The sequence below is a fragment of the Hirundo rustica genome, chromosome 13 (assembly GCF_015227805.2).
Source record: "Hirundo rustica isolate bHirRus1 chromosome 13, bHirRus1.pri.v3, whole genome shotgun sequence".
NCBI lineage: Eukaryota > Metazoa > Chordata > Aves > Passeriformes > Hirundinidae > Hirundo > Hirundo rustica.
In genome coordinates this window covers 8,394,453-8,414,764 of record NC_053462.1, presented here as the reverse complement: position 1 = coordinate 8,414,764, position 20,312 = coordinate 8,394,453, and the positions used below count along the sequence as shown (strand labels likewise).

Here is a 20,312-nt window from a genome sequence, read left to right as displayed (position 1 = left end):
ACTTGAGGCAGTACTGATTCATTTGGGGAACTCTGTCAGATTTTCTGCAGTGATTTGGCCTTAGCTTTTCAAGTCACCTGGCAGGTGTGTGGTAGGATGTCCAGTGCAGGCTGCTGTGCTGTGCAGGCACTGAAGTGAACTGGGGGTGTGGAGGTTTGGAGATGGTACAGTCTCTTGCTGGCCCCATTTGTTTTTATATTTATTGTCACATACATCAGTATTGCTTGTGATTGCCCAGAGCTGCTTGGTGAAGGAAGGAAACACTGGCATGCAAATAATCCTATAGCATTTTATTTGCTAGTTGAACAACAAGCTGAAGTTGGCAGGTTGTATTTCTGAGTACTCCAGTACTGAATGTAGGTGCTGTTCATTATTCAAAACTTACCTGCTGTATAGGCCCTTATTGTTCTTACCCAGGGAAACTTCAGGCAGTGCTAAAAGAGTACTATAATTTCAATCGTAATACAGTACTTTTATCAAAAAGAGAATCACTTTATGTAACTGACAGGTGATTTTTGTCTTGCACTTGACAGTTAATGCAGGATTTCAGAGTAGGATATTAATGCAAATGGTTGTGGCCTGCAAAATGTCTTTCTGATCTAAACTACTACTGTTTTTATTAATAAGGGACATATAATTCAGAGTGAGGTCAAATACTGGATTAATTAGGTGGATCAGTTGAAAGGGGAGGATTGTGGTATATAGTGTATAATAAAAAGGATATTGCTGTAGAGTACCTCATCCGGGGTGAAAACACCCTTACAAAACTTAAGGTTAGGTCTCTTTTATCTGTGAGTAGCAGCTCTGTAATTCTTCATATGCCATGGCATTTCTTGAGAGCTCTTCAGATTTATTATCATTTAAATTCAGAACTTCAGCCTTTCCTCTGTTGCAGGAGATTATAATCTTTTACTGGAAATAGCTGCTCAGAGCACAAAATTTTGACATGCCTTTCATACACAGGGATCAGAAATGTTTAAAGTTGAAATGGCATCTTGTCTTTTCTTTTGGTGCTCAGGTGCACATGAACTTGAACAGATGCAGTTGATTCTAGAATCAATTCCTGTTGTACATGAGGAGGACCGTCAGGAGCTTCTCAATGTGATTCCAGTTTACATTAGAAACGATATGACTGAGCCACACAAACCTTTAACTCAGTTGCTTCCAGGCATCAGTCCTGAAGGTAAGTAATGAAAAAAAAAACTTGATTTGATGTTTTGAAGTCATCAAGTAGTGTGCTGCTTTGAGGTGCAGGTGTGTGATTGTTAAAAGCATGTTTCAGTTACAAGAATCTGTTTTCTGAAGAAGGTTTGTTTTCTGCTATAGTAAAAAAAACCTACTTCCATGATGGCTGCTTGGTTATCTTTCGAGTACAATTGTGAATCTCTGCTGGACCTATTTGCACTGGAATTGCTTTGTTTTGAGACACTGGCCTTTTAAATACAAGGGACCATTGGAATGGAGTCCCTATAGAAGGACTGTCTTTCAAATGTTTTTAGAAGAGTCCCCCAGCCAAAGTAACAGCATTGTTTCCTGTTAGCCATTGGTGGATACTGATTCAGCTTGAAGCTTTCTGTCTCTTGCTATTTCTTTTATGCTTTAAGTTAAATTATGGTTGATCTTAGATTTGACTTGTCTCTCTTTCTGATGGCTACGGGATTGCATATTTGGCACAGAACTGTCAATAGCTGATACTTCACAGGCAGCTACTTTGAAACAACTGGAGGGCTCTAGAGCAAAGCGCTGCACCTTAATGTTAAGTTCTAAATGTCAGAAATTTCCCATTTAATGGTGGCTTATATTCTACAGCACTGGACTTTCTGGAGCAAATTTTGACATTTAGTCCCATGGATCGATTGACAGCAGAAGAAGCTTTGTCCCATCCTTATATGAGCATTTATTCCTTTCCAACGGATGAGCCTATTTCAAGTCATCCTTTTCACATTGAAGATGAGGTTGATGATATTCTGCTAATGGATGAAAGTCACAGCCATATTTATAATTGGGAAAGGTAAATTTGCCACTTACTGAGGTAACATAACTGGATGGCTTTGTACTTGAAGTGACATTGCTTCATGGGCATTATTTCTTTTTCTGTTTGTTCTTTTTGAGTTGACATGAGAATAAAATTTTCCCTTATAGCATTATCATTGGATTTATAATCAGTTAGATGTGACTGGGATATACTGATGCATTCCTGACTCTAGAATCTAAAATTAGTGTTTCCAATATTTTTTTCTTCCCCAAAATACTTCTCTAAAAATAAACTTTGTTAAAGGAGAATTTTAATTATGATTGTCTTGTCTAATGCTTAGTGCATATTATAGTAAAGAGATTTCACAGTAGTCATCTTAAGTCAGTTAAACACACTTTAGAAAGAGTTCTGTAAATGGAGTGAGCTATTGTACCTAATTCTGTTTTTTATGCTAGATTAAATTAAAAACCTGGAAGAGATACCCAGTTGGATTAAGGAAGAACTTTGTGTTGAATTGTCATTAATTTGTAAGGGGTATTTCTAAACTGAACTGTCTCTGTCTCGGGAGCTAGAAGACTGTTTTTAGCTGCTAACACTTAGGAAATTGTTTTACAGATACCATGAAAGTCAGTTTTCCGACCATGACTGGCCTATTCATAATAACTATGAAGCTGATGAAGTTCAGCGTGATCCAAGGGCTCTTTCCGATGTTACTGACGAAGAAGAAGTGCAAGTAGATCCTCGCAAATATTTGGACGGAGATCGTGAAAAGTACCTGGAGGATCCTGCCTTTGACACCCACTTCTCTACTGAGCCTTGCTGGCAGTATTCAGATCACCACGAAAACAAGTATTGTGATCTGGAATGTAGTCACACTTGTAATTACAAAATGAGGTCATCTTCATACCTAGATAATTTGGTTTGGCGAGACAGTGAAGTTAACCATTACTATGAGCCCAAGCTTATTATAGATCTTTCAAACTGGAAGGAACAAAGCAAAGAAAAGTCTGACAAGAAAGGCAAGTCTAAATGTGAAAAGAATGGGTTGGTGAAAGCTCAGATAGCACTCGAGGAAGCATCACAGCAACTTGTTGAAAAAGAAAGGGAGAAGAATCAGGGGTTTGACTTTGATTCTTTTATAGCAGAAACCATCCAGCTTAGTTTACAACACGAGTCTACTGATGTTGATAAATTAAATGACTTGAATAGTTCAGTGTCTCAGATAGAGTTGAAAGGAATAATATCGAAGTCGGTGAGCAGAGAGAAGCAGGAGAAAGGAATGGCCAATTTGGCACAGTTAGAAGCTCTGTACCAAACTTCTTGGGACAGTCAGTTTGTCAGTGGTGGGGAGGGGTGCTTCCTCATAGACCAGTTCTGTTGCGAAGTAAGGAAAGATGAACAAGTTGAAAAAGAAAATACTTACACCAGTTATTTAGACAAATTTTTTAGTAAGAAAGAAGATGCTGAAATGCTAGAACCTGAGCCAGTAGAAGAGGGGAAGCTTGGGGAGAAGGAAAGAGAAGAGAGCTTTCTCAGTAACAGTGAGGAACTCCTCTTCAACAAGCAGCTTGAGGCTATAGGTATTCCTCAGTTTCACAGCCCTGTTGGTTCGCCTCTGAAGTCCATCCAGGCCACACTAACGCCTTCTGCTATGAAATCATCTCCCCAGATTCCCCACAAAACCTACAGCAGCATTCTGAAACATCTAAACTAAAACACTCAGCAGACATTTCTTTTATATTCATGAGATGTGTTTGTCTTTTTTTATTACTAGTGTAAGTAATTTTTTTACTTGAATCAGATGGTGTAATTTTGGTATGGATTTCATTAGTTTTCTGTTTACCATTGTTTTTACAATCCAGAATTACTTTCTATACATGAGTTAGTTTTGTTTTTAAACTGGCATGTCGTTTGCACACAAAATTAAAGAATAGAGCAAAATAATGCAAAATGCAGGAGGTAACAAAAAATGCACTAAACCAAGTAAAAAAAAAAAAAAAACATTCTCTCAGTAAAACAGTGTCCATGTTTTGCAGAAAAAGAACCTTGCCTTGAAATTTACACAGTGAGACTGTACATAATTGCATGAGAATATCTATTTTTCCCAAAACATTTTTTTCATTCATGCGTATTTTAGAGTTTTTCATACTCTACACATTTCTTAGACACATGATACCAGCAGCAACTGAAATGAATGCAGAATTTGGTACGCATGTGTTATCTACCTCAAGGTAACAGCAGTATGTGGCAAAACATTAACCACCCATAGTGCTTCTCATTATGCACTTCTGTTTAGCCAGCATTATTGTAGTAGCTATTCCTATTGAAAATCATTCAATATTTATAAATGTTCTGGTATGCATTCTTTATAGTGAAGTGTTAATATGCAGCACTTTTATTTATTTTAGCAAATAAGTATATTTCTGTAATTATAGAAAGTCAATTTTTGAGTTACTTTTCAGATAAAAGTTTTTGTTTAGCACTATGGTTTTATTGCCTACATCGCTGGATATATATTAACATCGGCTTATTCTGAGGCTATCCAATACATTTTTATTTTTTAGTTTTCATTTCAAGTAAAGCACTCACTGTGTATAGGAATTTGTAATTGGAGGTGCTTGATCTCTACAAAAGAAATTAGGAATTGCTTTATTATCAAATGCTCCTAGAAGTCTTAATTGTGTTCATTTTTTAAAGATTTTGTAATGTTAGTTGTGTGCATGGAAATAATTAAGGTACAACATTACTGTAGGTTAAAGTTCTATATGGTGAGACATTTTGTTTTTACTGTATGTTTTTACTGAATGATTCCTGTCCCACTCCCAGCCCCCCTCAAAAGCAAGCATGAATAAAATTAGGTTAAATATAGCATGTAGCATCTCGGTCTTTTGAAAATTTGTTTTACCTTCTGATTTTTTGAAATACTGGATGTATCATTGGCTCCCCTGTTTAAAACTAAAAACGAATAAAAACATGGCCAGCAAAAACGGCAGTTTGTGATGCTTTGTACTCACCCTGCCAGATGAAGAGCAGCTGTGCTGCAGCTGGGGGGGTTGTGAGGGTCACTGCCTGACACAGGGCGCTCACGGAAGCATGAGAAACTCTCCCTGGAAGTGCCGCTGCTGGGGAGGCAGCATCCTGGAAGGAGACTCCCAAGAGTTTCCTTCTGGCCTGGTGCCTGCAGCCTGTACCTGAGGAAAATCCTGTGTAGGGGTGAGTCTCTGCAAGCACAAAGACAGAGCGGTGTCCACAACCCTTTCTGTCCCAAAAAACCAATTCACTTTCAGAGTAGAAGTGGCCGAAGTTACTGTTTGATCAATGTTTTAGAGAGATACGTGCCAAAGGAAAAGCTGCTGCAAGTGTGTGCGGGCACCTTCACCTTGCTGGCAGCCTGGAGTGAAGGTGAGGGTGCAGGGTCCTCAGCCAGGAGCCTGGCTGGAGCGCTTCCACGAGGAGGCTTTGGGGGCATGACCAGGTAGCTCCTGTGGGATGTTTCAAAATGTGCAGCAAGCCCTAGAACAGTATGTATTTCTCTTCCAGTTCCTCCCATCACAGCCATTCCAGAGGGAGATAATTAACTGTGCACTAAAGCTGCATCTCCTGGCAAACTCCTACAGCTTTTCCTTTGACAGTGTTTTAGTTCCTCCAGATTCTTCCACCCCTGCTCCTCTGGCAGGTAGCACAGCTGCAGCTGCCCTGAAACAAGGATCTGTCCCTTCAGTCTGTCACAGGGTGGGCACCTGGAGAGGGGACAGGGAATGTGTCCTTGGGCACGGTCCCTGGGCGTTCTGCAGCCCCAGCAGTGGGTGTGGGCTGTAGGCGGGGGTGAGCAGCTGCCCTCTCTGGCCAAGGGACTGTTCTCGAGGGCTCTGGAGGCTTTTGTTGAGATTGGAGGAAAGCAGTGGGTGGGAAGGTGTGGGTGGAAGAATGGGAAACAAAATTCAGCTTAAAAACACATCTTGTACAAATGAAGTATCTTTTGCTTTTTTTTTTTTTTTTTATGCAAGAACACATGTGAAACTGCTTAAGAAGCCTGTAAGGTTACAAAGGGAACATTTTACACTAAAAGGAGGGGAAGAGTAAAGTGTTGAGCTTAAACCCAGCATGGTGCTTCATTACCTTTGTCCTCTACCTGTGCAGGGGAGGCAGCGCTGTACAGGCTGTGCTGCCTGCTTTGGTGCAAACCCTGCTGTCACAACAGGCTCCATCCATGGGTCACTGTAGGGTGCACTTGGGATTCTTTAGCAGGAGGAATTCCCTAAGTGGAGACAGAAGTGTTTTATAAGGACCGTGCAAAGTGAAATCACTGGTAGAAAGTGAAGGTACTCTGGGTGTGGTGCTGGGTTCTCCCTTGGCAAACTGCAGGAGTGTTGGAAGAACAGCCTGCACAAAGTGCCGGGCGTCACAGGTTGTTCCCGTGGGGTGGAAGAGGGTTCCTGCCCTGTACTCATCAGCCGTGCCTATCCCTGCAGGAAAAAATAGGTCAGTTACACGTGTAGCCCTTTGCTGTGACCTAGCAACAGCATTGTCTTTAAAAACAAAATATGGAAGAGGCTTGAACCATGAACCAGATAAAGGGACCACTGTTTCACTCCAAGGTGCTTGCCAAGTACAATGGTACACCCTCATTTAACAAAAAAGCAAATATGAAATGAGAACATTCACCATCTTTTAAAAGTACCCTTTCTTCTCCAAGTGGCCTTTGGTTAAAAGGCAGCATTTTAAAGTATATTTAACAAGAGCTTCAGCTAGAAGAGGTGATGTTTACAACAGACCAGGACAGAGCCTTTTACACGTCCTGTCATCACATGAGATCTAATAATTGCTGAACAGTTTGTTCTGATCGAGAGTTCTCAGCCATGGTCAGTTAGCTTTCTCAGAGTTGTATTTAGTTTTAATTAAATCCCCGTTGCTATATATAATCTTAGCTATTAAAAGCCTCTGCCCACACTGCTGGTAGTGGTGCGATGACTGTGAGCAGCACAGCTTAGCTGGTCTTTGCTGTGAGCGGAGCTGCTCTGCTGGGGCTCTGGGCTGGATGCGGGGCTCTGTGAAGCAGCTGGGCTCTGGGGCAGGCCCTGCTGCTGCTGCCCCTCCCTGCCCTGCTCAGCACCTGTACCTGCAGCAAAGGGTTCGCTGCCTACAGCAAAATCTGTGCCTTGATGTACTTTGTTTTCCTGTCACCTCGCTATTGCCTTTTCTGTGCTGCAGAAGCTCTTAGAGCCATGCCTGCTGCATCCTTTTAAAGCCTTGCCAAGTTCCCACTTTGGTCCAGCTGATTGCCTGGAGGCACTGGTTTATGAACAGGTTTTTGATGCCTTTTTTACGGCCTCCACCTGAGACGGTTTTTTCCACATGGAGCTAATGTTGCTATTTTTTTTCTGTCCCCTTCTAACCTCTGTGATAGTCAGGGACGTAGGAGTTTTTCCACATGTTGACTTTCATCCCCTACTCTACACATGTGTACAGTGCAAACCCCCGAGAAATGTAGGCAGGTCCCAAGGAATTCAGTGGGAGATTGCGGTGCAATTATTGCTGGATATCAAAAGGAAAACCATCCTTGAGCTAAATCTGCTCCCACAAGTCTTCTTTTCTTGATTTATACTCATGTTTCCTGCTGCTGAGAACTGGAAGTGCTTGTCAAGCCTTCAGTGGGTTTTACACGTAATTAAACAGTAACCTGTCTTCATTCTTCCAAAGATGCAGCCCTGAGCAACAGCAACCCTCAACCAAATTGTTCCTTACTCCTTGACTTATTTCAGTTCTTACAAAATCCTGTAAATTCTTGTTTGCTGTTCTGCCACTGTTTGCGTCAGACCTGAGCTGAACAACCTGGGCAGTAATGCCAGGGGGTATTTAGTAACAAGCAAATAATCCAGATCACTGCTGGCACCCAGCACTCAGGCTTCCATTCCGGTGTCTATATTTAAAATGGTTATCTGCTTACGCTGAGTGCTATTGGAGAACTCCTTAAAATACAGGCTGTTGAACAGCTCAGGGGCTGCTTTTGGCTGGGCAGTGGCACGGCTGATGGGCGTGATGGGCCATGTGCAGAGGGAGCTGTGCCCAGCAGCCCCTGGGGATGGGGATATGGTGATGGCCAGGTATGGCCACGCTCTGCAAATAGCTGGGTCAGTAGCTGGCAGCAGCCACACGTGTCATTTGCTGTCCTCAGGAATCCGTCTGCCACATCCCAACTGCCGAGCAGCCCTTCTATAGAAAACTCTGATAATAAAATACCTTTTGTAATCTCTCTGCTGGGCTACTGCAGCCAAAATTACTTTTAACCTTTATGTCACCCAGCCTGGATTGCTACGTGTGGTATGAAATTCCAAAGTGTGCGTTTGGCAGCTGCGGGTGGGACAGGGAACTTGTGACTTGTGCAGCATCAGAGCCATTGCCCTTCATGTCCCAGCTTTGGCTCCCTTGTTCCCAACACAAAGGTGCTGGGAGGTGATTCCCACAGCTCACACGCTCCGTAAGAACATGGCTGTAGGGCTTTTCCATCTGTCCCTGGGGCCTGGGGTTAATCTATGCTTACATCCAATCTGTGTTTCCAGAGCACAGAGTCATTACTCAACTGGTGGCTGATGGCTTGATGGGTTTTCTTCAGTTTTAACATTGCTAGAAGGCAATTGTCCTAATTTGGTATCGTCCTGCATTACTTGTGTCTTAGCTTACACTTTACATTTTTGCAGATTTCTTGTAACTTTGGGTTTAGGCTTATTATATTCTCCTAGTAATCGTTCATGGTTGAATATAGTCCAAGGCAAGTGGGTGATCCCTTGCCTGATGGGTTAAAGATCACTGGCCACTCTCAGAATAGATGTGAGGCCTAATAAAATTCAGGCTTTCCTTTGTATCTGGGCTGTGCCATCTTCCCCATGCCATATCCCAGAGCTCTGCTGCTGTGCAGTGTGGAGGCTTCACTGCCACGTTAATCCCACCGTGGCTGGTGCGAGGTAAGTATAAACCTCATCATTTTTCTGTGTCACCATCCCCACAGCATCTTCCCAAAAAGCAGGTGTAGCCAGCTTAGAATTAGTTTGCAGCTCAAGCTTCAGCAATGGATGCTCCAAAACCAGATTCAGGCAGTGGAAGGATATTTTCTCACTCTCGTTCTTGGTGATGCCATTCAGACAGGATTAGAGTTTAAACCTTCAGAGCTAGAGGCTGTAGAGAAACAATGTTTCCATTTAATGCCTGCCTTGAATGTTATCATTTAGAAGGAATTAAAGCACAGACCTGAATCACTGAATGACAGATTTATTGTGACTTCCGTGTTTGTTTGGATACAGATTTAGACAGTGCAGCTCTTGAAATAGCTGGGTAACTAGCAGAAACATTCTTAAAGCCTATGATTAAGAAAGCAGATGGGTTTGGGTTTTGCTTTGTATCCTATTTGTCTCAGATATTTTCTGCTATTGTTAGAGTCTTAGCAGATTTGATGTTGACACGTATTGAAAGATTAAATTACTTCTAGATACTAAATTATCTTTTGGACCCTTACACAAGATATTTCACTGGTTTTCCGTGATCCTTTTTTTCTTTTTACTTGCTTTTATATAGAGAGACCCTCAGCTGTTTGAGTCTCTCAGTTTTACATCACACCCAGCCCTGTGAAGCAGCAAGGTGCCAGTCTGTTGGGGTGCAGAGTGGACAGGAACATCCTTTGGGATTGCTGGCATTCCTGTCTGTATTTCTATTTGCCTTGTAACTGCATCACCCAGAGTACAGCATCCACTTCCAGCAAGGCAAGGTAAAAAACCTGTGACTGGCTCAGGGACCTGCACAGGGCAAGGAGATTCGTCATCCAGAGCAAATCCAGGAAAAAAGCAGACGCTGGAAGCCTAAGTGGAGCTCTGGCAAGCTGGGCAGCCGTGGAGAAGCTCACTGTTTGCAGCTGGAACCTGAGGAGCTGCCTGCCCTCACCTGTATGGCTCAGTTCATCAGTACCTTGCAGCATTCCTCCTGCCCTGATAAAACCAAAATGACATCAGCAGTGGAGCAGGTGTTTGGCTTCTTCAGCCAACACAGAGAAAAAGAAGAAAGCACAGAGCTGCTTGAGCGATTGACTGGCTGAGTGGAGTCAAAATGACCTGCTGCAAGCGGCCGTGTGGCCGTGGTGGGTCACCAGCAGTGGAGAGGAGCCAGGCGTGCCCAGGGCAGAGTCCAGCTCATCCTCCCAAATGCTGGTGCAGCCCAGGGAGGAGGCTTCCACCCTGCCTGCCAGGAACTGCAGTCTGCGTTGGCATGGGCAGGAGGAAAAATGTGATGGGAAACAGGAAGATTAAAATAATCCCCGTGAAAACAGGATGTTGGAAATCTGGTAACAGTGGGGCTGCAGGGCTGGCTGGCTGCAGAAGGCTGCTGGGAGCAGGGAGGTTCTCACACAGGCTCTTTGGGGCAAAACACCCAGTTCTCACACGTGGAGACCCACGCCAAAGCCTTGAGGCAGAGGCAGCACAGCTCTGCTGGCAGCAGACTGGTACCTCGTGCTCCCCAAAATACGACTGATTATGGCTATTTACACCAATGTGTTCACTCGCCTTCTCTCAACACCTGCCTGAATTCTTTTTTGTTGGATGAAGGTCATAAAGCATTCCCTCCAACACATCAGCCTGGGATCACATTTATTTATCAGCTGGGACCTGCCAGGCAGCGGGAAGGAGCTGTTCCAGAGCCCAGCTGCCAGCAGGAGCTGGATATCTCCCAGCTGATCACAGCTCTCTCTCCGAGCTGCCACCCATGGCGTCCTTCCAGCTACGACAAAATAAAAACCCAACGGAGGCTGTCTCTCACTTAACTGCCTCTTCCTCCCAGGGGCTGACAGCAGCAGTCAGGGCTGTGGATTTACGGCAGGGGTGGCTGAGGGAGCTGGTTCCCATCCCCAGGGCCACTCGGCCACCTGGCAGAGGCTGTTGCTGGGGCTGGCCAGGGGCTGCTGGCCAGGGCCCATCCAGCTTCTCCAGTGCCTTGCACACCCAGCACTGAGGTGCTTCTGCTCCTCAGGGAGCGGGGCAGCTGCAGTGCAGGACACAGGTTTCAGCCTGGAGAGCGTGGTGGGCTCATGAGAGGGCTCTGCATCGCAGGTCTCAGGCTCCAGCAGGTGTGGACTGTGCTCAGAAAGAAGCGTGAACTCAGTGCCCCATAATTTATGAGGTCATTGAGCCATTAGAGAATGCATGCTAAAATCTCTGAGGCTAAATCAAACTGCATTGTTCTTTAGGTAAAATGAAAATTGCTGTTTTCCATGAGTCCAAACTGCTATCCACTCATTTGCTTTCTGTGGCTAAATTGAATCTACTATGTGCATTGCAAGTTGCCAGAGTTTGTCAATGCGGTGCAGAACCAGATGGATGCAGAACAGCCCTTGGATGAGGACCATGTCCCCAGTTTTAATCAGCCAGTTAACACAGAGCAGCTCTTCCCAGACATCAGGTCTTCCCCCAGTTAGGCATCCCAGCTGGCCAGGCATGGCTGTAGGGCTTGGAAGGAAAGCTCAGCACAGGGCAGGCTCTGCTGTTTCCTATAACCTCACTTTCTCTTCTTCCATGCTCAAAAAATGAGACAAATTTGTTCTCCAGGTCCTTGAAATAGTCAAAGTCTTGTGCTCATCCATGAATGTCCCAGATGTTCACTATGTCACTTGACTTTTATTGTAAGTGATAAAAGATAGGAGGAGATGGAGTGCATAAAGTGAAATAATTGACTGGAGTCAGTGGCCTGACTGCCCCTGGAACTCAGGCCGTTTTCTGCAGTAGTGGGATGCCCATCTCCATTAACAATCACCCCTGTACAACTTTTGTCCAAGACTAAATAAAGAGACGTATTTTCGAGATGAACTTCTTCACTGTTGTAGGTTTTGACATCAGTTTTAGTGTCTGTGGGCAGTGTCCCAGGAGAGCCAGCTTCAAACTCATGGAGCTGGATCTGGGGAGCTCCCTGCAAGGCAGGAGGGGAGTGTGGGGAGCAACACCCCTGTGGCAGCCCAGAGACAGTTCAAAGTCATGTTAGTTTTACATATTTGACACGAGACATCTCTCCAGGCACCACTTCAATCTAATGTACAGCATCTGGCTCAAGTGAAGTATGAGCAGAATTTGCTTAAGTGATTTGAGTGGTGATGTGTGGGGAGATGGGCGAGCAGGCAGGGCAGCCTGGCACCAGCCCTGGGCATAGTGGGGCTGAGCAGCCAGGAGGGCTCAGGAAAGCTCCATCCCTCGGCACTGGCACCCTGCTCTCCGCCACTGAGGCCAGGGGAGCAGGTCAGGAACAGGCCAGCTTGGTCCTTCCCCCCTTCTCCTCAAAATACTCATGAAGCTGCTGCAGAAACCAAGTTGGAGATGCAACTGCTCGTGTCCTGGGGTAATTCCCAGCAGGGAATGTTGCCTCTGGGCACCAGGGCACTCAGTTTCCATCTCACTGCCACATAGCACCCCAGCCCCATTGCCCGCACAGCTGAGCTCACAGGAATTTGGGAATGATGTGGCTTTCAAACAGTTTAAGATACCTGCACTTCCTTCAGAGGGAAAGCAAGTCTCAAGAGGATTTGCAGCATGCACAGTTGTTAATTGCCTTCCTCCCACACCACTAAGAAATTTGTGTGTTGTCTTCTCCACTATACAGCAGGGAAAATGGAGGATGAAGCAGTTAAAGCTCATCCTGCAAGAGCAGGGTGCTGGCTGGGACAAACCAGGCTCCCCTGGTGCTGGAGTTTGAGTCACTTTAAGGGAGTTAATGGATTAAGGTAAGGAGGAAAGTCATTTACAGCTTAGGTCTTACTTTGTCCCTGAAATCTCTGCAGTGTCCTGGGCATTTATAGAAACTAATGAACCATGTCACCCGAATGTGGAGCACTTACAGGGAGAACTGGAGCAGTGATGGTGATTAGAGTCCAGATGAGAAAGCAGTGGAGATCCCAGCCCTGCTCGTTTGGGAGAGCAGTGTGTTTGCAGGGAAGCCCACACCTGGACAGGGTACACTCAGCCTCGGGCCAACAGAGGGTTCTCATGGACAGCATCATCACTGTGAGGTGGGATCTTCCACCTCTCCATTTCCAGAGACCCTCACACTGGGAAAGCACGGTGGGAGCAGCATCCAAATGCTGTGTAAGGACCTGCTTGCCACAGCAGGCTGTGGTGGCCATCACAGCTCCTCTGCCTGCACCAGGAGGGGCTGCCATGCCCAGAGCTGTGCTGTGCTGCTGCTGTAACACAGCCCCCAGGCGCACCACAGCCCAGCACATGGGGTGGGCTGGTGCAGCCTGCCCCAGCCTGGTAGGGAGCAGCTTGTTCTGGCACGTGGTGGGAACAGATGTTTCCAGGGCCGCAGCAGAGCGTCCAAAGGCTCCAGCTGCCTTCAGTGCATTAGACATGGATTTGATGGCCATCATCACCACCGCTCCTGCCTCCCCCTCGTGGGAGGGCTCGGGGAATGATTTGTACATTAGAAAACATCGTTGCGTGGATGACGACACAAGTAATTTTATAGTGCTAAATGGTCATTTCCAGTTAATGCATTTTTTAATTTCTGAGAATGGCTCGGCAGCCTCTCAGGTGATGTCAGCAGCGTTCCCACCCACTGTCACAGCCCGGGCACAAGGACACTGACCGGGCACTGCTCAGCTGCCGTCTCTCCTGTGCTGGCAGCACATTCAGAGCATTATAAATGAAAGTTTCCAAACACGAAGGCAGCACTAAGAAAGAGGAAAATTACCCTTCAGGGAAGTATTGTGCTATTGTCAGGGCAGCGTGGAATGAAAGCAAAAAGGATTTTAAGACTGGGTTTTGGCTGCCGGTTGAGGCGGTGATTATAAACTGCAGCCTGAATGCACCATGCCTGAACCAACCCCTCCCCCTGCCCAAGCCTTAAGCCAAAGGATTTAAACAAGCTCTTATGTAATATGGTTTTAGTGTTTCCAGTAGAAATAGGTGTTCTAAATATAAATGATTTGCAGATAAAATAGGCTTATATAAAATGCTTTTACGTTTATATAACGCCATGTTGGCATTGCACCCAGCACCTCCATCAGCTGAGCCCAGCGCCGGGGACAGTGCGGGGCGCTGGCAGTGCCCGGCTTGGTGCCAGCTGGCCAGGACTGCGCCGTGTCTTGGCCTCTGCACCACAGACCAAGCCCTGTCCCGTCCCCAGGGCCCCTCCAGGGACAGCGCCCGCCGGGACAGACGCCCTTGGGTTGGGATGTCTCGTGTGCTGTCCCCCCTTCTCCCTGCCCGGGGGTTCACTCACAGCAGCAATTGCAGGAGGTTCCTGTGGCGTTCCCGCTGTTCCCAGCGTGGGACAGCCCTCGTTCCACGGCAGCAGCCATCGCCCGATTCTGCAGCAGGGCACTGCCGACACCGGCCCTCAGGGTCACTGCCTCGGTCCTGCAGGCAGAGAGAAGTTTTGAGTGTCGAGAGATGGGGTTCTCCTGCGCCCCGATGTCCATGCAGGGATGTCTCTGCGTGTGTGCATATACTCATATAACGTACATATATCAGTATGTTTATATACATATGGATGTATATATTTATATATGCACACAGGACAGAGTGAGGACCTGACTGCCTCCAGCCAGGGTTGGCAGCACGGCCCGGGCTGTGGGCTCTTCCCAAGCAGTGGCCACAGTCGCACTGAGCAGCCAGGGGCAGCTCCCTGTCGCAGCGAGGCAATCGGAACACTGGAGCCTCCTAAGCCAAATATCCCCTCACGGCGGGTGTGCACCCACAGGGCGAGCCCTCACTTGCCATGCCTCCTCTCCAAGACCACCTTCATCCAGATCCAAGCTGCTCCAAGCTGCTGAGCCTCTTGCCCAGCCCAGCAGGGCATCGGGAGTCGTGACAGTGGCCACTGATAAGGGCAGTAATAATTAGCTTGGAAAGTGTTTTCTGAGCAGAAAAAAAGCGGTTGCTACGTTACAACCTTTATGTATGGGAAAGATACTCGGTCAAATCTTACACAACAGCCCTCGGTGCATCACAGCAAACATTTGCTCTTAGGGGAAGGACTGTTTGCTAAGTAATTTTAGCTACCATTAGTTACGTGTACGGAACATGCGTAGAATCACTCATAGATATACAGAGATATGAATAGATGTGCATGTCTTGGTTATACACTCACACGTATATTTCCATATATATGAGAAACAAGAACACGCTTTTCAGCTGCAGGCTGTTGCTGCAGCAGACCAATATGATTTATAGCTCCTTACCTTTACCATTTCCATTCAAATAATGCCTTATTTATGCCCATAGCAGGGAAATTCTTTTGACAACGTGGGAAGAGGCTTTTTATTGTGAAGCCAGAACTGTCAGCAGCCTCTATTATTTTTGGTGGGACTGTCAGTTCTCCAAGCAACATGACTTCATTTTTAATCCAGGTCTGATAGAAGACACTTGATCTGTCCTGCTTTTGTCAGTCACAGAGGCAAACTTGCCACAAAGAAATGGTATGTGTGACCTTCAAAAATGACTGTCGCCCTTTCCATCTTGTCTGTGCTCTGTTTTTCATAAAAGCCTGTTTCTGAAGTGCATTAGGGGGGAAATGAGCCATTCATCTTTGTCTCCACTGCCCTCACGACTGCTGGGGAGTCAATCCCTGCAGGCCCAAGGAGAATGCTGGGTCAAGCAGCACTTGGGCATCTTTTAGTGCTGGACCTGCAGTGATCCATCAGCCATTCCCCTTTGGAAATCAATACTTATGTGTAGTACAAGTGCTAACGGCCCCTTATGTCAGCTACAGATAAAAATTCAACAAACCAACCAAATCAAACCAAACAGCTGTACCTTGATCCAAATGTTTAGTGCCTAAACCAAGGGCTCTGCCAGCTCCCACCCACTGTGGCTCACAGTGAGGTACTGCAGCCCTTCTGCAAACATGGTGGAGCTGAAGAACGGGATAAAAACCCTGCAGAGAGGGCTGCAAACCAGTCCCAGCCTTTGAGTCTCCTTAGGGACTGTTTGATCTCAACAGGAAATTTTATATATATAATGTATAACATTGAATATGTGTATATATACAGTATAGCAGTGTATTACAAGTAACAGAAGTATAGATATGTTATATATGTACATACCCGTGTATAATGTCTCTGTGTACATCCATTTACATACACATGCCTGTGTACATGTCTGAATGTACGTGTGTCTGTAGAATCATGTGTAGGAAATGTGTATACACACATGTATGAGCACACAGACAGACAGACATCTGTGTGTCTACACCTGTGTGTTTATGCACACGTGTGTAGAAACTTCTCCACGCCACAGAGACACGAAGGGAGGCTCACCTTGTGCAGGGCGCTGCCAGTATGTCAGCAGGTGGCCCTGTCAGTGCCCCCAGGCTCTCACACTGCCCGTGTGTGCCCCTGTGGGAATTCAGCTGTGATGCCCAGCCCAGAGCCTTTGCAGTGGAACAGCGATTCCCAGCGCCTGAGTCAGCCTGACCCTGCCTTTGCACTGGAGACACCTCTGTCCCCAGCAGGGACAGGCAGACAGGCACGGAGGTGTTCCCAGCTGGGTGACGCTCTGAGGAGCCCCGCAGGGTGACAGTGACCGTGTTTGCCCTGCCCAGCCACGGGAATTCGGTGTGTTCCCCACTCCACAGCCCTGACTGCTCAGTGCCCCAGGTCACGGCAGAACACGTCTGGGTGCTCTTGCAGAGCTAGCTGTCACTTTTATCTGGGCTTCTAAAACGAGGTAAAAAGGCAGCCTAAAGTGATATACCAAGCTCTCTCCCTGCTCAGATTTGTGCTTACAGTTCTTTAGGGAGACTGTATTTCAGTTGCAGTAACTGGTCCACAAAAACTACCACCACTAAAAACCCTCCCCTTGCCCTCATACTGCTCTGCTGTATTTCTGAGATGACTAATGGTCCACTTTATTTTTCCAGTAACTATGAAAGAAAATGTTAATAAAACTTCTGGAAGAATTTTACTTATTTTTCCTGGTTTGAAGCTGGGCACTTGTCATGAAGATGGGTGTAAGACCATGAGCCTCCCTCGTTAAAACTTGAGGCAATTTACACAGCAGCTCCTGCAGCATTGGCAAGCCTTGGCCCATGTGGTTTGGCACCATTTCTTTGGACATCTCAGAGACCCTGCCAGAAGCCTTTTGGCCACTGTGTGAGCCCACCCTCCTCCCTGCTGGTGCCCCAGGGACGGTCTGGTGCCGGAGGATCACACCCCTGCAGTGCACACAAAGGCAAGGGCATCCTTCCTCCTCGAAACTTCATTTTGTTTGGGGAAAGCCCACATCCCCAGGTACCAGATTTCCTTTTCAAGGACAGATCATTTGCATAGCATGAATGTGTCTGTATATTATATCTATACATACACATGTGTGTGTTATGTATATATATACATATATACACTTATGTGTGTGTATCATATATACATACATCTATTCATATGTCTATTTATATATCTATATTTATCTCCTCTGCAGTACTTGCACACAGATAGAAAGCATAGAGCTGATGACTAAACTCTGGGTTTAATGTCTAAAAATACATAGGGAAAAAAATAACTAATTTTACTGGCAAAAATATTCAGGCAAGTACTTTTGCAGGCACAAACCAAGCAGCTGCTTAGGGGCCAGGTAAGCAAGTGGCTGGGAGAGGACTGAGTCTTGCAATGCTACTGAACCCATGCTCATGGGAAGCTGACAGCAATATTTCTGACCCTGACAGACATTGCTACGGAGACAAAGGCGGCTGAAAACAGAGCTGACCCTTGTTCAGAGAATAAATCCTATCTGTTTTTGCAAGAGGCATGACGTGCATACTTCTGCTGAAGTAACACACAAAACACCAAGCATAACCACTGGAAAGCTGGCAACATCTGGTTTTCAGTGCTGAAAACATGCCAGCCTGCCTGGGCATTGTGGGACAATTTTAAGAGATGAAAGACCAAAGATGAAATGGAGCCACACCCTGGTGTTTCATGCCTGGTGGGTGAGAGGTTGGCCATGGCAAACACATTCCTGTGTTCTGCAGGCTGGCGGGCAGCCCCCGCCATCCAGGCACTGGCCAGGCTTGGGATAAGTCCTGGCATCCCCAGCTTGGGAGTGGAGCCTGCAGGAGACAGTGCCTGGATGTGCAGTTGGGACAGTGCCTGGATGTGCAGGTTAGACAGTACCTGGATGTGCAGGTAGGACAGTGCCTGGATGTGCAGGTGAGACACTGACTGGATGTGCAGGAGGGACAGTGCCTGGATGTGCAGGAGGGACAGTGCCTGGATGTGCAGGTGAGACACTGACTGGATGTGCAGGTGGGACACTGACTGGATGTGCAGGTGGGACACTGACTGGGTGTGCAGGTGAGACACTGACTGGATGTGCAGCTGGGCTGGTCTCTTGCCCACTGAACAGTCCCCAGCCCAGCAGCTCGCCCTGCCATGGGCAGGGAGTGGTCCCAGCCTGCCCCAGCTGGGTGTCTGTGCTGCAGGATCCAGCAGTTTGATCCCAGTTTGCCAGGTAGCAGCAATACAAACAGGTGAAAAATAAAACAGCATCAGACTCAGCTAGTGCTTGATTCTGGCTGCCTCAGCAGTTTCTCCTTAAGGATGAGATGAAGGGTCCACTTTTCCTGGAGCAGATCCCTCACTGACCCTCAGAAACATCAGCACCAGCAGGGCTCAAAGCCTCAGCCCTTTGCCAGCTTTGTCCTGGGGTCACCTTGGGTTCAGCCTCTGCTCACAGGAGCACTGGTGTCACAGACAGGCTGTATTCATGGGCTTCCTTCACTGTGTGACCTTCACCTCCCATTTTTTGAGGCTATACCTACAGAATTTGAATTTAGGTTAATCCCTTGGCACTGTCAGGTTCAAGACTCCCACCCCTGAAGACTAATGAGCTGCATTAAGATTAAATCCCATCAAGGAGAATACCAATGAAATTTGTTCCTCAGTGCCCATTCAGATCCTTCCAAAACTGCTGTCACGGTGCTGAGGATCACACTGCTAAGGGGCTCACTGCTGCTGAGAAGCCCAATGGAGCTGGACTCATGCTGAGCAAGAGGAAGGTGACCTCAGGAGGCCTCTTCCAACCCACATCTCCCTGTGATTCTGACATCAAAAAGCCACTCCATGGAAATAACAAACGGAAAAATAGCTCGGCCACAGATGGAGCTTCTGCCTGCTGCTGCTGTTTTTGTGTGTAACATGTTCACAAACAGCTTTTTCTTCTGTACCTGTCACATCAAGAGTAAAAGTGATAGAGAAAATGTGCAAGAAAAGAGCAATTTTTGTAAAGTGTGTGTCAAAAATGAAGAGCTGTGACCTTCTCGTCTCTCTTACAGAAGTCCAGAGGAACATCCATACTCACCACAGACCATATGGGCAGATACACCCAAAACCCATGACCATTTACAAAACATCAGCTGCTCTAAAGCAGCTTTAAAAAGAAATCAAGACAAACCTACACAATGTGCAGGCATCACACAGCTGAAGCAAACCCCTCCATCTGCCTCATGAAGATTGTCTCGGGATTTGGGCACAGATTTGTGCCTGAGCTTTGTGCTTCTCAGCCCTCTCAAACACGCAGTTTAAACGCTTCAGTAATCTCCAGTCTTTCAGGGTTAATGATCAGACGTAACTTTGAAGCTGCTGAACTTGTGAACCAGGATGTGTTGGGAAAGGCTGAGGCATGTAAAGATTAGCCCTTTCTCAGGAGGAGAGTGTTAGCTGGGGCGACTGGGAGGGTTTGTGCTTGGTGGGATTTTGCTGACAGGGGTGATGCCATGGCCCCGTTCACCCTCAACAGCCTCCCTGCTTCAGGGAGCCCCAGCAGCTTCTCCCCCTTTGCTCTCCCCACGCTCATGCAGCGCTGCAGTCAGCCAGCGCCATAAACCCGCGGCTGCGGCATTCTGCTCGACGGGGTTGGAGGCTTTTAATTTGTTTCAGTTCAAATGAGATGAAACCCAGTCACGTATTACAACTTCTCTGCAAAGCATCACTTGTGCGGCCCTGCAGCCACTCTCCCGAGCCCTTGCGCAGCCGGCGCGGCCCTGGCTCCGGGCGGGGAGGGGCGGCCCGGGCAGCTGTGCCCGTCCCGCCGGGCAGCGGGGCCGTGCCCAGGGCACCTCCTGCTGCCGGCCGCCCGTGCGCGGGGCCCCGGGCCGGCCAGCACAGCCACCCCTGCTGCACCTCGGCCTGTCCTGCCCGTCGGTCCTCCCGGGCACGGCAAACACCCGCAAGAGACTTCAGTTTTACAAGCTGGTAGGATGTTACCTGGTACGAAAACACAAGCAGAGCAATTCTAACGCGACTCGAGAGGCGTGAAAACTCATTTCTAAGAGAAATACATGCGAAAACTGAGCCGCTCTCCTGAAGGCTTTTTTT

The 20,312-nt window shown here is 46.9% G+C and overlaps 1 protein-coding gene across 4 annotated transcripts in view; it reads left to right on the top strand.

The window, feature by feature from the left end:
• The window catches only part of MAPK6 (mitogen-activated protein kinase 6), a 28,153-nt gene extending 23,191 nt beyond the window's left edge, over positions 1-4,962 (top strand). For all 4 annotated transcript variants that reach the window (XM_040077783.1, XM_040077784.2, XM_040077782.2 and 1 more), the window contains exons 4-6: positions 1,019-1,183; positions 1,810-2,011; positions 2,591-4,962. In XM_040077783.1, the coding sequence (XP_039933717.1) occupies positions 1,019-1,183; positions 1,810-2,011; positions 2,591-3,689 (1,466 nt within the window). In that variant the 3' untranslated portion in view covers positions 3,690-4,962. The remainder of the gene's footprint in view (positions 1-1,018; positions 1,184-1,809; positions 2,012-2,590) is intronic.
• The last annotated feature ends 15,350 nt before the right edge of the window (positions 4,963-20,312 follow it).